The sequence below is a fragment of the Sorex araneus genome, chromosome 11 (assembly GCF_027595985.1).
Source record: "Sorex araneus isolate mSorAra2 chromosome 11, mSorAra2.pri, whole genome shotgun sequence".
NCBI classification, from domain to species: domain Eukaryota; kingdom Metazoa; phylum Chordata; class Mammalia; order Eulipotyphla; family Soricidae; genus Sorex; species Sorex araneus.
Window position 1 is genome coordinate 48,071,640 of NC_073312.1, and position 15,491 is coordinate 48,087,130.

The 15,491-nt window shown below is 61.7% G+C and overlaps 1 protein-coding gene across 2 annotated transcripts; it reads left to right on the plus strand.

Annotated features, from left to right (window-relative positions):
- The first annotated feature begins 3,003 nt into the window (after positions 1 to 3,003).
- Positions 3,004 to 14,344, plus strand: SCARF2 (scavenger receptor class F member 2). Of its 2 annotated transcripts, none has more exons than XM_055119119.1 (11): positions 3,004 to 3,164; positions 8,056 to 8,114; positions 8,212 to 8,313; positions 8,554 to 9,073; positions 9,188 to 9,406; positions 9,538 to 9,666; positions 9,819 to 9,922; positions 9,997 to 10,114; positions 10,263 to 10,378; positions 11,550 to 11,702; positions 12,750 to 14,344. In XM_055119119.1, the coding sequence occupies exons 1-11, from the start codon at positions 3,004 to 3,006 to the stop codon at positions 13,664 to 13,666; spliced, it is 2,598 nt and encodes an 865-aa protein (XP_054975094.1). In that variant the 3' UTR covers positions 13,667 to 14,344. The 2 variants fall into 2 exon arrangements, with proteins under 2 accessions (XP_054975094.1, XP_054975095.1); XM_055119120.1 differs by having other exon boundaries at positions 11,553 to 11,702.
- Positions 14,345 to 15,491: the final 1,147 nt, after the last annotated feature.

The window sequence follows — 15,491 nt, forward strand, 5'->3', positions numbered from 1 at the left end:
CCTGTTCCTGCTCATTGTACAATACATCCTGCATCATAGGCAGGACCTGCAACACCGACTACGTTGGCCTGGCTCGGAGATATGCTGCTTGGCTGGAAGAGCAAGCTGGTCTTGGCTGGTCGGTGTCGTGGGACCTTGCCTTTAACTTGGCCAAGCACTGTAGTGTGGCTGCAGGAAGCAGCTCCAGCCCGGAAGACAGGCAATTCTGAGCCAGCGGAAGTTCCCACTGCTCTGAGAAACTGTTAGGCTGCATCATTCCAGAGACAAATCCTGAATCTGACTAATTCCATGGCTTCATCACTTGAACAAAATAAAACAGGACTGGAAAGAGTTTGAGGCTAAGCTAAGGCATGTGCCTTGCATGTAGCTGACTCTGGACCCTGAGCCTCTCCAGGTGCAGCTCTAGAGGGCCCTGAGTACACTGGGGCAGCCCAGATACTCCTCAGCATCGCATGGTCTGATCAGCACAACATCCTCAGGCCCTCATGTTGCACTCCCAGCCCAGCTGGTTAAGAATTTGCTAGGAGTTGCTCCTGGCCTCCAGAGCACTGCTTAGGAGTCCACCTCCCCAATTAAAAAAGAAAAGACATATAAGACCAAGGGGAATATAGGGGAGGGTGAAGGGCAAGTCCTGGCACACGGCCAGGGAGTTGGGTAGCAGCCTGGCATTCAAGCACGCCTCCCACACCACCTCCTGTTTCAAGAACTGGGCAGCCTGAGCCCTCTAGCTGGGCACACTGCCAACTCTGCATTCATGCCTTTGCTCAAATGCTCAGCCCTTTCCTGCCCAAAAAATCTGCACCTCCAAGGAAGCCATCCTGGCTGGGATGGGTGAGCCTCAGTTGGCACACTGGCAACAACTGAGGGAGCCTAGCTACCTACAGTTGCCTCTGCTTTCTAGTTCCCTGGCCCCAGGCCAGGTTGGAGTCCGTTACTCCCTCCTTCCTTACCTCCCAGTCTCTCAAGGGGCATGGAGGTCATTTGATACCTCTGATTTCTGGACTGTCATCCACTGCCTGGACGCATGGAGTTTCTGAGCCAGGGCTGGACAGTCCTTTTAATTGATTTTTTTTTTTTTTTTGGCTTTGGGAGACACCCAGTGGTACTCAGGGCTTACTCCTGGCTCTATGCTCAGGGATCAGTCCTGGTGAGGCTGGGGGGACCCCATGGGATGTTGGGGATTGAACCCACGTGCAAAACAAGTTGTCCTGCCCACTGTACTCTCTCCAGCCCCTGGTCACAGTCATGGTCTGAGAGCAGTGGGGATGAGATAACAAAGTTGCTTTCAAGGGAAGAGCTCTGACCCCTGCAGGCGGCCTGCTGTTAGGGTGGGGACATCCTCTAGAACGCCAGTCCTTTACAAAGATGGAAATTTAGGGCCCCAGCGGGTCTGAGGGGAGAGATGATGAAGTCTGAGGTGCATTTGTGAACTCAGTCCTGGGGGTTCCTCCAGTCCAGGGGTCTGTCCTTCCAGAGTGAGAATCAAGTGGTATACCCCAAGCTGGGGCTCCATAGGCCAGGCCAGACACAGGAGGACACTGCTGGCCCAAGCCTGTGCCAGGCTCAGCTACCCAGAAGTGGCTGGCCTGTTTACTTGTCCTGAGAAGTGTTTGCATTTGTGACCATACGGCAAACTGTCCCTTCCAGCCCACTGCTCCTGAACCCATGCACCCCTGGGAGAGAGTCCTAATGCCCCTATCCCGCCCTCCCCACCCCTGCCAGCTTGCTCTGCACTTGGTCCCAGGAGTGAAGCCTAGGGGTGGGGCCTTCCGCAGCAAGTCCTTCCTGCCACAGCAGGACCCTCCACCTCAGCCCTTTCCTCACCTGCTCCTTCACCCCAGGATGCCCCAGGTCACCTGCTCCCCAAGAGAAGCAGGTGCTGTCTTACCCAGGCCCTCCCACCACCAGCTGCCAAGTCCTCAAAGAGCTCATCCTTGCTGGGGCTTGGGGGCCGCTCATTGTCCTACCCCCAGTTCCATTTGCTCTCTGTGCTCTAAGGCCACCCCTCTGCTCCATCCAGGGTCCCTGCTCCTGCCACTCCTCCTAGATCTTGTTCCCGTTCCATCTAGGCCCCGTCACCTTCCCTGCCACCTACCGTCCTGATTGCCTGGAGCTCCCACTGACTCCTGCCCTGACACTCCTTCTAGACTCTACCTCTTGGGGCTCTCCAGTCTTCACAGGCTAAATCCCTCTCATGGGCTCCTTGGCCCTCCCTGATCCTGTGACAAGGATCTGAGCTGTCAGTCTGAGAGGTCTCCAGTGGCCTCGCTGGCTCTGTGCTTCTATCAGAGGTCATGGCTGGGCCACTGGATCTCGCTGGGACTTCTCCCCTGCCCTCCCCCCACCCACCCCCGGCTCTCGGCCATACCAAAGCAATCCACAGGCCTCAAGCACCCTAGTCGGGCTGCCTTTGCCACTTTCAATGGTGCCCAGCGCGCCAAGATTAGCTGACCACTCAGCGGACACTAGAAGACGTTTGGAATTGAGGCTCTTGGCCTTGACCTGGGCCCTGTGCGGGGGCCGCCCAACCCAGGAGGGATCCGAGGCGCTGGGGGCCGGGCGGCGGGGCTGGGGCGTCCGCCTGGGTCTCGCATCTACTTCCCGTCCCGGACGGGCTCGGGCTCTCGAGGGAGCGCGCGGGAGCGGCTCCCGCCGTGGGTGCTTGGGGAGTCAGAGGCGGCGTCGGGCGGGGATTCCGCCCGCGGCCCCGCGGCCCCTCCCTCCCCGGGCCTCCTCCATCCAAACTCTCCCGCAAGTCTGCAAGCGGCCGCGAGGGGCGGGGGCTGCGCGCAGGGGCGGCGGCGCGGCCGGAGGGTGGGGTCTGGCGCGGGGCGGGCGCTGCCGCCTGGCCGGCCGCGGCTGGCCGGGGATCAGGGAGCCGATGTGGAATTTCCTGCCCGGCCCGGCGCCCCTCCTGCCGCCCCCCGCCCGGCCGCGCACTCCGCTTCCGGCCGCTCTCGCTGCGGCCTCACCCGCGCCCGCCCCGCGCCAGCCCCGCGCCGCATGGAGGGCGCAGGGCCCCGGGGGGCCGGGCCGCCGGGGCGCCGGGGAGCCGGGGGCCCGCCGCTGCTGCCGCCGCCGCTGCTGCTGCTCTGGCTGCTGGCCGGCCCCGCGGCGCCCCAGGAGCTGAACCCGCGCGGCCGCAACGTGTGCCGCGCGCCCGGGTAGGAGCCCGGCCTGGCTGGGAGAGGGGGCCGCGGGGGACGCTCGGGGCCGTGGGGGGTGGTCGGGAAGGGGGTCGCCCGGGACCTCCCCGCGGCCGCAGCTCAGAGCGCCGGCCCCTAGGAACCCCTGGCTGGTGCCGCTCTGCCGCAGGCGGAGCCGGGGCGCACTGGACGGCAGTGCACCCGAGGATACCCGGGGCTCGTGGCCAGCGGAGGACAGAACGGAGTGTCGTGGGTGACACGCCGTCCGAGACTGCATTCCTAGAAAAGGGAAACTGTGGGCCAGCCTGTTGCGGCAGGAGGCCGAGTCGCCAGAATGGCATGTGCAAAGGCCCCTGCACGAATGCGGCTGGCGTCGGGAGGGGGTGAGAGGCGACTGAGAGGCGCCCCGCGAAGTGGGAGCGGCTCTGCGGGACCGTGTCGCGTCTCAGCAGAAGCGAGTGCGGCGGGTGGAGGGTTAGTGATGGAGCGCGGCTCCGGGCAGGGACTCGGACAGCGCTGGGCACCGTGTCCGCAGGATGCGGCGCTTCCAGGTGGGGGGTCCTGGGTGCATCGAGGGACAGCAAAGGTGAGGCTCCACGAGGAGCGAGCTGGAAACGCCAGAGCGGGGCTGACGCGGACCAGACCCTGCCGAAGAAGGGCGGGGGTCTCCGGACCTTCCACCGAGGGCGAAGAGGAGACGCCGGGCGTGGGCGCGGGGTCTGGGGGCCTGGCAGGCCGGTCAGAGGCCACGGCGAGGTCAAGGACGTGTTCACGGCCAGGCGGGAGCCGGCGTGGGATGGGGGGCTGCGGTGGCGAGACTTAAGGTGCTCGGCGTGAGCGGGGAGCTGGAGAAGCAAGCTGGAGGGGCTCGGGGCTGGTCCCGTCGGGGCGCCCGCAGCGGCAGGGCCCTGGGAGGCCGCTTTGGGGGGCTCCGCGGTGGCAGCAGACAAGGGGCTGCGGAGGGGGCTGCGCGGGGTTTCCAAGATCGGCTCCCGTGGAGCGCAGACCCCTCCCCGCCGCGAGCCCCGCCTCCGGGGCGGGGGCCGGCCTGGCCCGCCATCTGCTTCGCATCGCCGCCGCCGCCGCCTCCCGGGCCTCCCCGGCCCCAGGAATGCAGTGGCGGCGGCGGGCGGGGCCGCGCCTGCCCGCCGCCGCCAGCCTCGCCAGCCCTCCTTCCCGGATGGGCAGCGGAGCTGGGGGACCCAGTGGCACGGGCCCCGCTCCTGAGGCAGCCTTATTCAGTAGCCCGGAGCCGGGGTCCCGGTCCGCCCCTTGCTCCTGTGTGCGCCTGGCCAAGTCGCTTGACCCCTCTGGACCCGCCCCGCCAGCACCCACCTCATCTTGTTTGAGGGCAATGACTGAGACCAGGTGGGAGCACAATCTGGGCAGCCTGGGCACTGCCCTCCCAGAGGGGAGCCATCTCTGTCCACCTTGGAGGTTCCCCCTGTCCTACTAAAGAGAATGGGCACCCGACCATATCCTTCGCACGTACTGTGTGTGCCAGTGGTCGCAGCTGCGCTCACGGCCTCTCTTGTCTGTGTCCAGGAGCAGTGCTGGGGCCCCCTTTCGAGCTCTGTCCTAGAGGGTGACCTGGCTGAGAGGGGGCAACCAGGGTGGGTGGTCCCTGGGGAGAGGAGGTGGGGTTCCATGGTATCTGGGATGTGGTCCTGAGTGCAGGAGGAGCCCGCGGGGAACAGTGGAGAGGCTAGAGCTTAGCCCACTCTTCCAGACTTGGGTGTTAGTCTGGCCATAGGGAGGAGCCGGAGGCCCTGATGAATGGGCAGATGAATGGGTGTGGGGGCTCGGAGTGGAAGGTGGGTCTCATTTGGAGACAGCAGGGAGGGTGACAGCCACAAGCCGGCAAACTCTCAAACTCTCGGGGCTGGAGTGATAGCACAGCAGGTAGGGCATTTGCCTTGCATGCAGCCCACCCGGGTTCGATTCCCAGCATCCCATATGGTTCCCTGAACACCGCCAGGGGTAATTCCTGAGTGCAGAGCCAGGAGTGACCCCTGTGCATCGCCAGGTCTGACCTAAAATGGAAAAAAAAAAAAAAACCCAAGCTGGCAAACTCTCAATTTGACTGTTTTGGGAGTCCACATCCAGAAGTGCTCAGGGGCTCTTGCTAGCTTGTTGCTCAGGGATCACGTCTGGCAGTGTTGCAGGGTTGGAAAGCATGCACACTGTCCCTACCCTCAATTTTGGGTGGGCCCTGGGGTATCTTGCAGCATTGGCCATCAGGCTCCCCGGGGTCTTTCCAGATGTGGAGAATGCCCTGTGTTCTGATCATCTTCCTCCATCTCATTTTTCTAAGGGGTTTGAGCTCTTTCTAGCCCCGCTTGTCTGCCAGCCACTCCTGGAAGGGAAGGAGGCTTTCCTCCAGCCACACTCCTGTTCTTCGTCACTTACCTGAGTTTTACCCTGCTAGGATGGAGCCTAGTGTCTACCCTGCTGGTGGACACAGGGACTTCCTGGAGCCTGCCCAGGATGGCAGGGAAGTAAACAGTAGTCTTAGTGGGACTCGCAGTTTGTGTCACACATGTAACATATCACCTCTTTCTCAAGCCATTTCTGGCAATGTCTGAAACTACCCTCCGCTCTGTGCTCCCAGTGGTACATGGAGGACCATGAGGTGCTGGAGATTGAGCCCTGGCCTCCTGTATGTAGGGCGTGTGCTCAACCCACACCCCCTGAGCTCTCCATCTTCTCTCTCTCTCTCTCTCTCTCTCTCTCTCTCTCTCTCTCTCTCTCTCTCTCTCTCTCTCTCTCTCTCTCTCTCTCTCTCTCTCTCTCTCCCCTCTCTCTCCACACCCAGCAATACTTAGGGGTTAGTCCTGGCTCTGCACTCAGGACTTACTCCAGGTGGTGCTTAGGGAACTATATGGAACACCCACGTAGGCTACTGTACAAGGCAAGTGCCCTACCCACTGTACTATCTCTCCAGCCCCTTCTCTCTTTTTATTTTTATTTATTTATTTTTCAGTCCCTTCAACAGTACTTAGGGCTTGTTCCTGGCTTTGTGCTCAGGGATTACTCTGGTGAGAATAATATGGGGGCTTGAATCTAGATTGGCCGCTTGCAAGAAGGACCATACCTGGTGTTCAGGGCTCATTCAGTCTAGTGGTGATCAGGGGACCACACAGTGCTGGAGACTGAACCAGGATCAGCTACATGTAAGGAAAGCACCGGATCCCCTATTCCCTCTCTTCAGCCCTATTTATACATAAGAAGCCTGAAGCTCAGAAGGCAGGTGGTAGAGGCAGGCTTGGTGTGGCTCTAACATCATAATGTGGGGTGGTTGCAGCTGTTATCTTTTCCTCCTGGGACAGGCTGAGTCCCTGCCAGAGCCACCACAGCCAGTTCCAATCCAGGTCCTTTTAAAGAAGCTCATTCAGTCTCTAAGTGAAGGGCTGGAGGGGCGGGGGGGGGGGGGGGGTGGGGGAGAGCACAGCGGGTAAGGCACTTGCCCTGCGTGTGGTTGATCTAGGTTCCATCCCCACCCCATATGGTCCCCTGAGCACCATGAGGAGTAATCCCTAGGCACAGAGCCAGAAATAAGTCCTGAGCACTGCTGAGTGTGGTTCAGTGCCCACCCTCACCCCCCCCAAAGTGTCAGCTGTTGCTGTATCCTTCAAGTTAGGGCACAGATGTTTTAGGTCCAGTGGTACTCTTGACCTATAGCCTGGGTGCCTCTCCTCTGCCTCCTTTGCCTTGCAGATATGTGAGACCCCAGCAGCTCTGTGTTCATGTGGTCCAGCCCAGCACGTCACTCATGTGCCCTGTCCACTCGGGCAGGACCTCCAAACCTTTGTGTCCGCATACCCTGCATCAGCCTAGGGTTGCAGAGACTGTACCATCCCTGAGCAATTTCTTTATTTCTTGTACCATTACATCATGTACCTTGCGAAGCCAAATCAAATGAAACAAGTTTGGACTGGGGACGGGGAGGCTGGGGGTGTAGCTGGCAGTACAAGCACATCCCTTGCATGTGGAAGCCAGGGGTTTGATCTCTAGCACTACAAAATAAATAAGATACATTTTTTTTGAAGTATAAATAGAATTTTGAATCTCTCCTTTCCCCAAGTGTTAATTTTTTTAGTTTCTCCCTTTGATGGGGGTGGGGATGGGGCTTCCTGGCAGGTCATACTGCTCCAGAAAGTCCTGCCCGCAGGAGTGGACACCTCACTGTATCCACACCATCCTGCCCATCTTGGTGCTTGGCCCCTGCTGAGCATCAAGGTATGCCCTGGCCCTTCTTGTCCTGAAGCTGTCCCGGTCATGTCACAGCTGGATCCACAAACACCCAGGGATGCCCCAGACGATCGGGTTTGAGCAGGTCCAGCAGGCACAGCCTCTCCCCACCCCCCTCTCGGTGCTGCTCCTCCTGGGATGCTGGTTTCTCTTTTTTACAGGTCTGGTGAATGGGGAAAGGGCCACGGAAGAATTTAGTGGGGTTTGGCGACCGGGATGGCTTGGAGAGGGAAGCTCTGTTGGTTGGCTCTCTGCCGCCTCCCAGTGTCTGCAGCTGGAACTCCTATTTTCTTGGGGTGGGGGAAGAGGCCGTTGGCGGCCACACCTGGTGATGCTGGGGCTACTCCGCCCACCCACCCCCCCCTTACTGGGAAGAGGATCGCTCCCCGCAGTGCTCAGAAGTTATTCCGTGTCAGGGATCCAGCCTGGGCCTCTCGAATGCTAATTACGCACTTAGTCTTTGACCCTGGACCTCATATCTGGGGATCCCCTGAACCTGGGGAGTCTTCTGACAGTGCCTGACATCGGTCTTGGCCACCGCATCCCTGGGGTAGACGGTGACTGGCGAGACAGGGAGGTCTGGCGGAGGTGACTGGCGAGCCTTTGGGACGGGTGCAGGAGAAAGAGCTTCAGGCTCAGTCACTCTCTCCGCCTGCAGCTCTCAAGAGCCCACGTGCTGCGCCGGCTGGAGGCAGCAGGGGGACGAGTGTTCAGTTGGTGAGTAGGGCATCCTGGGGACCGGGCAGTGGGCACGGAGAGGAGGGGAGAGTGTGGGAGCTGGTCGCAAGGCAGCCTGGGTCCCTCTCGTCCGCAGCGGTATGCGAAGGAAACTCGACATGCTCGGAAAACGAGGTGTGCGTGCGGCCGGGCGAGTGCCGCTGCCGACACGGATACTTCGGTGCCAATTGCGACACCAGTGAGCTGCGGGTCCCGGCGGGGGCGGGGGCTGGGCTGTGGGGCGGGGTCCGAGAGTGGGGCCTGGGCAGCGAGGTGGAGCCAGCGAGTGAGGCGGGGTCTGATGCGGGATGTGCTCCAGCTTGGGGGCGGGTCCCGCGGCGCGGAGGGAAGAGGGGGAACGCGCGGGCCGCTTCGCGCCAAGTCTGGGGCTCTCTCCTGAGTGTCTCCCCAACCCTTCCCTCTCCGCTCACCCCTGCAGAGTGCCCGCGTCAGTTCTGGGGTCCCGACTGCAAGGAACTGTGCATGTGCCACCCACACGGGCAATGTGAGGACGTGACTGGCCAGTGTACGTGCCACGCGCGGCGCTGGGGCGCACGCTGCGAGCATGCATGCCAGTGCCAGCACGGCGCGTGCCACCCGCGAAGCGGCGTGTGTCGCTGCGAGCCTGGCTGGTGGGGCGCGCAATGTGCCAGCGCGTGCTACTGCAGCGCCACGTCGCGCTGCGACCCACAGACGGGCGCGTGCCTGTGCCACGCAGGCTGGTGGGGCCGGAGCTGCAACAATCAGTGCGCCTGCAACTCGTCACCCTGCGAGCAGCAGAGCGGCCGCTGCCAGTGCCGCGAGCGCACATTCGGGGCGCGCTGCGAGCGCTACTGCCAGTGCTTCCGCGGCCGCTGCCACCCTGTGGACGGCACGTGCGCCTGCGAGCCGGGCTACCGCGGCAAATTCTGTCGAGAGCCGTGCCCTGCGGGCTTCTACGGCCTGGGCTGCCGGCGTCGGTAAGAACGATCAGCCAACAGAGGAGGGTGGGAGGGAGGGACGGGTCGCGGGGGCGGATGTAACCGGGAGAGGTGGCTACTGGTCCCGCCCCTAGCCTCCCCTCCCTTCTCCAGATGCGGCCAGTGCAAGGGCCAGCAGCCTTGCACGGTGGCCGAGGGCCGCTGCCTAACTTGCGAGCCAGGTTGGAACGGCACCAAGTGCGACCAGCCGTGCGCCACGGGCTTCTACGGAGAGGGCTGCGGCCACCGCTGCCCGCCGTGCCGCGACGGGCATGCTTGCAACCATGTGACCGGCAAGTGCACGCGCTGCAACGCGGGCTGGATCGGCGACCGGTGAGCAGCAGTCTGAGCCTGCTTTGACCCCAGACGTTTGAGCTGCGCTTCCCTCAGTGCCCTCCCCTGAGGGGAACAGCCTCCCCTCCCCTTCCCCCGTTTCCGTTGACGCCTCCTTTTCTCCTTCCGAGGTGTGAGACCAAGTGCAGCAATGGCACTTACGGCGAGGACTGCGCCTTCGTGTGTGCGGACTGTGGCAGCGGCCACTGCGACTTCCAGTCTGGGCGTTGCCTGTGTAGCCCCGGCGTCCACGGAACCCAGTGAGTACCCAGGGGCCCGGAAACGGTTGGGGGAGGGAGACCTGCTTGACCTAGGGCTCCAGCCAGACCCCAGGTCCTGCTGTGTTGGCAACGGAGACGGAACTCATGCTTGGCCCTTGGCTGCGGCCCTCGCTGACCCCGCGCTCCCGCAGCTGTAACCTGACCTGCCCGCCGGGACTGCACGGCGTGGACTGCGCCCAGACCTGCAGCTGCCATGAGGACTCATGCGACCCGGTCACCGGTGCCTGCCACCTGGGTGAGTGGGTAACAGGCGCTTAGAGTGGGGCCAGAGTACGGTCCACCCGCGCTGACCCCGTGCCTCCTCTACAGAGACCAACCAGCGCAAGGGCGTAATGGGCGCGGGCGCGCTGCTGGCCCTGCTCCTTGGTCTGCTGCTCTCATTGCTCGGCTGCTGCTGCGCCTGTCGGGGCAAGGACCCCGCTCGCAGGTGAGGCCCCCAGATTTCCCCCAGGCCCCGCCCCCGGGTGTGGTTTTGAGCCGCTGCGGCCCAGGCTCCGCTCCGTGTGCTGTGTATTATTCCGAGCGGGGCCGCGTGCAGACCCCGCCCCTTCATTAAAGTCGCCCCTACCCTGCAGGGACCTTGCGCTGGGCAGGAAGAAAGCGCCCCAAAGATTGTGCGGACGCTTCAGTCGCATCAGCATGAAGTTGCCCCGGATCCCGCTCCGCAGGCAGAAGCTGCCTAAGGTTGTAGGTAAGGAGTGGCATGGAGTCTCCCCGGGGGATACCTCCCAACAGAAGGCTGCTGAGGAATGATCGGGAAGAAGGGTAGAGCATGGGCAATGAACGTTCGAGTCGGTGTTTGTGGGGAGGAAAAGGACGTCGGTGTGATGCGGGCTGGCTGGCGGGGAGGAAGGTGGGACTCCAAGTGTGCATGATCGCATTGGGTAGGGCATGTCACTCACGGGGATACACTCTGAGCCCTGGTGGGGTGCTGTTAGATGAACTCGACCTGAGATCTGCCTCTATCCTGCTGAGTTGTTCCTGGAAAGCAGGCAAGATTTAGCCCCAACCCCCAATTCCCTACCCGGTAGTCTGTGAGCATTGACACCCATCAGAAGAGGTAAAGAAGCCCCCAAGATAACATCTTGGTCCCCAGCAGAGTAGAATCAGTGGACACAGGTGTGGCGGCAAGTTTTCACATGCCTTCTGTAAAATGGGAGGCAGGCCAGCCAGCCTCTGGGATTTCCCCTTGTGGGGTATGCATCCCTAGAGCCCAGTCCTGGAGGTGCAACCTGTTTATGTGGGTGAGCACTGCCTTTGGGGGCTCAAAAATGCTCCAAGGCTCTTTAGGTCCCAGGAGGCAGGGTCCAGAGCAAGGAAGGCTCTGAGGTCTTTGCCAGTCGGGTGGTCTAACCAATAGTGTCTCCCCAGCATTTTCCTTTTGGAGGGTGCAGTGCTGGGATCAAAGCCAGGGCCTCATAGGCAAGGCATTTGCTCTACCACTGACCCACACCCCCAGCCCATTTTGCTAACACTTTTTGGTTTGGGGATCACACCCAGCAGTGCTTGTGGGGATCTTGTGGTGCTGCGTATTGAACCCAGGGTTCCTGCATGCAAAGCATGTGCTCTGGTTCATTGAGCTCTCTCCCCAGCTGCTTCTCCTACACTATAATCAGGACTTTTCAGGACCTGGCTGTTCAGACTAGCAGGTTTTACGCCAGCTGTTCCCTCCTCTCTCTTTACTGGGTTCATCTCTATCTGTTCTCTGGCTCAGTGCCACTCTGGTGTTGAATGGCTGATCCTACCAATGATCCTACAGTAGTGCTGGTCGTAGCCAGTGTCTTTTGTGACAGAAGGGCCAGGGAGGGCTCAGGCTGGGGTAGTACAGGGCTCCTGCCCCCTGTGCCTCATTTTGTCCCCAGTAGCCCATCACGACCTGGATCACACGCTCAACTGTAGTTTCCTGGAGCCGCCCTCGGGCCTTGAGCAGCCCTCACCATCCTGGTCATCCCGGGCCTCCTTTTCCTCTTTCGACACCACTGATGAAGGCCCTGTGTACTGCGTGCCCCACGAGGGTGAGTGCGCTCTGCTTGGGCCTCACTCCAACCCACTGAAGTGTTCTGGCCCAAAAGAGTCCTGTGCTAGGGGTCCAGTATCCGGGGCACAGCTGGTGGGTGCTGATGGTCTGGGAAGATAGGTGGTCTCCTATTGCTAGTCACGACCCAGGTTAACTCCTGCCAGGAGAGGTCTCTGGGCTTGGTTAGAAAGGAGCAGAGGGGATCGGAAGAGGGTCTTACAGGATCTGGTAGCACATCTTTGCCCACAAACATCAGGAAGGGCCCTGACTGGCTGGGCTTCTGGCTTCCTCTCCTGAGACTCCCTGGGTGGCCTTGGGTAGGCCTTTGAGTCCTATTCCCCCCCCACCACCACCCCAAGAATTCAGGGCCAATTGGGTTCAAAGGTTCAATTCTTGGGTCCAGGATTAAAATGCTCCTCAAACCCAGCTGGGGTCCTCCAGGGCTACCCCCAATGGTGCTGGGGTGCGGGCTTGAGTGGGATCCAGGCACCCACGGCAAGCCAAGTGTGGCTCCAGCATTTTGAGCCATCTCTCTGGCCCCAGTAATCTTATTTTTCTTTTTGTTTGTTCAGAGCCTTTTGGGTAGTGGTCAGAGGACACACTTGACTGTACTTAGGGCTTACTCCTGGCTCCCTCAGGGATCATTTCTGACAGGGGACCATCTGGGGTGCCAGGCATCAATCCTGGTCCACTCTGCTATCACTTGGGTCCCAAGAAGCTTTATTTCCTACGAAGCCTGGTTTCCTAAAGAAGGATTATAAATCCCCTGCAGGAGTTCAAGGGTCAAGTCTGAACACTGTGACACTCACTGCCCTACCTGGGGTGTGATGGGGAGGCATATGTGGTTGGACCAAAGTTGGGGCTCCAACAGGAGGTGCCTCTCGCTCCTGAGCTGCGCACCCTGGAGCTCTGAACTCAGCTGATTAGTTAGAACACCCGAGCATGTCTGGCTAATAAGCATGAAGGAGAGGTGATGAGAAGGGGAAGCCCAACAGATAGTAGTACCCTTACCCAAGTGGGTCACCGTTCTGCTCCTTCTTGTCAGAGACAGCGGCAGGGAGCCAGGATACGGAGGTCCCTATCGCCCCCACCGGGACGCCGGCGACAGCGTCATCGCCAGGGCCCTTGACCACGCCACCAGTGACGGCCGAAGAGGCGTCGCCTCTCCCCGCGTCTTCCGATAGCGAGCGGTCGGCGTGCAGCGCGGACGGGCCTGGCGGGGCGCTCTATGCGCGCATAGCGCGGCGCGAGGCCCGGCCGGCCCGGGCCCGGGGGGAGCCGGGGGGCCTGTCGCTTTCGCCTTCGCCCGAGCGCAAGAAGCCGCCGCCCCCGGATCCTGCCACCAAGCCCAAGGTGTCCTGGATCCACGGCAAGCACGGCGCCGCTGCCTCTGCCCATGCGCCCTCGCCACCACCCCCGGGCTCCGAGACCGCGCCCAGCCCCAGCAAGAGGAAAAGGACGCCCAGCGACACGTCGGCGCGGCCAGAAGAGCCCAGCAGCCCCCGGGCCCGCGACCCGACGCCACGGCCCCCGGGGCTGGCCGAGGAGGGGCCCGCCGCGCCTTCGCCGCCCCGGGCTCGGGCGCGAGGCCGCGGGCCGGGCCTCTCTGAGCCCACGGACGCGGGCGGCCCCCCGCGCAGTGCGCCGGAGGCCGCCTCCATGCTGGCCGCTGAGCTGCGCGACAAGACTCGCAGCCTGGGCCGCGCCGAGGGGGCCCTGGGAGCGCAGGGCCCGCGGGAGAAGCCGGCGCCGCCGCAAAAGGCCAAGCGTTCGGTGCTGCCCGCCTCGCCGGCGCGCGCGGCCACCTCCACTCCCGAGGCTCCCGGGCCCGACAAGGCGGCCACGGCCGGCGTGCCCGTCCCCGATACTCCCCGGAAGAAAACCCCCATCCAGAAGCCGCCGCGCAAGAAGAGCCGGGAAGCGGCAGGAGAGCCTAGTAGGCCCGGAGCGCCCACCCTGTAGCCGGCGGCGACCCCACCGGCAGTGCCCGCAACTCCCCTGGCTTAGCAGCGCTGCTTGGCACCCCGCGCCCCGCATCTGCTGGGCGTCTCCCGCGCGACCTGGCGGCAGGCGGTATCTCATTGGCTCGCGTCCCGGCGCTCGAGCGGGAAGGCCCCTTTCGATTGGCCAAGACCCTAGCGGTTAGCGGAAAACTCCCTTCCCATTGGCCGAGCTAAGGGCGGGTTCTGCCCAGAAACGACCTTTTATTGGTCAAGCTTGCACTTGGCTGGGGCTTCTTTCTCATTGGCTGAGGCCAGAAGCACTTCTGCCCCGCTGCCTCTCTTTGGCCAGGGCCTGGCGCCTCTGGCTGGAGGCTACTTTCCTTGACCAGATCCCGAGGCTCTTCCTTTGGCGTGGTGTTTGGTTAACTGGAGCCTGGGGAGGAGGGCTGGTCTCTGCTCCTCAGGGGGCTCAACGCTCCCAGGTTCAGCTGTCCCACCCCAATACCCCCCAGCCCTGGCCCCTTAGCTGTCAGCTGGTTTTGATGGCCTCCCACTACCCCAAATGCGTGGGAATCCGAGGGGCCACCCCACTGGCCTAAGGAGATGTATTTATAGGCCCCCGGCAGGGCCACCTCCACCCCACCAGGGTGCCCCAGGATGGGCTCACCCTGGCAAGGGCTTGGCCAAAGCTTTCTTAATAAAGTGCCTTTTCTCCACCTGTGCTCCTTTTCCCTGTCTTGGGACCTTGGACAAGGAAGACCATTTCCCAAAAGAAACTGCATTGTGGGGCTGGATAGTACAGGGCCTAAGGCACTTGCCTTGCATGCAGCTGACCCTGGTTCTATCTCCATCATTGCATATATCCACCCCATCCCTTCTCAGCAGCCTCTCCAGGAGTGATCCCTGAGCACAGAGCCAGGAGTAAGTTCTGAGCATCTCAGGTGTAGCCCAAAATCAAAAGGGGAAAAAAGAAAAAGACAAAAACTAACCCCTCTGGTAGGCCTTCACACCCTAAATGCTGTAGTGCTGACTCAGCCATCCTGAGTGTGGTTCTCAGGGAACCATGCTCAAACTGAGTTGAGTCTGTTTTATCAGGCTTATTGTGCACCATCTTTGCCCCCCCCCCCCACACATACACACACCCTATCTTGGGTGCCTCCCTATCTGGGAAGTGTGGGCCAGAAGAGATGGGGTGAAGTTCTGCAGCTACACGGGAAGTTGGGGAGATCACTTTTGACCCACGCTTTCCCTGCTGGTCTTTGCTATTACACTGGGGCTCTGAGTTGTTTGGTGTGGTCGGGGAGGGTCAGAGGCTGGGGCCAGGGGGCAGTGGCCACGGACACAGCCTGCAGCCGGGGCCCCTGTCTGGCACAAACAAGACAGCATGGCAAAGACAGAGCCCTGCTGTCTGCCTCAATGGGCTCCTTGTCCTCAGCCGGAAACTCACCGCCCCCCACCAGTCTGGGCGAGGTGGGGGAGGGGAAGCATGCCTGGCCCGGAGCCATGGCTGGCCTCCCAGGCAGCCCCCTACAGTCCATCCCCAGCCATTCCCTACTCTGACCTGGCCTTCTGGCCTTGAGTGTAGGCCCATCTGTCCCCAGGTGTCATTACTGATTCTGGTTCCGGGGAGCATGTGGACCTCCAGTCCCCCAGACTAGGCTCCTCCTGCCTCTACTTCAGCCCACTTTTGATTCTTGGCTCTTCAGGTGGGGAGATTCCGCCAAGTTCTCTCTCCACGATCTCCCTGTGCCTGCCCAGGATTCTGACCAGTGCTGGAGCACAGGGACCTCCCTTGAGCCTCTAACCTGTCTGGATACAATAATTAGGCCAACTTTGGGCCCCCC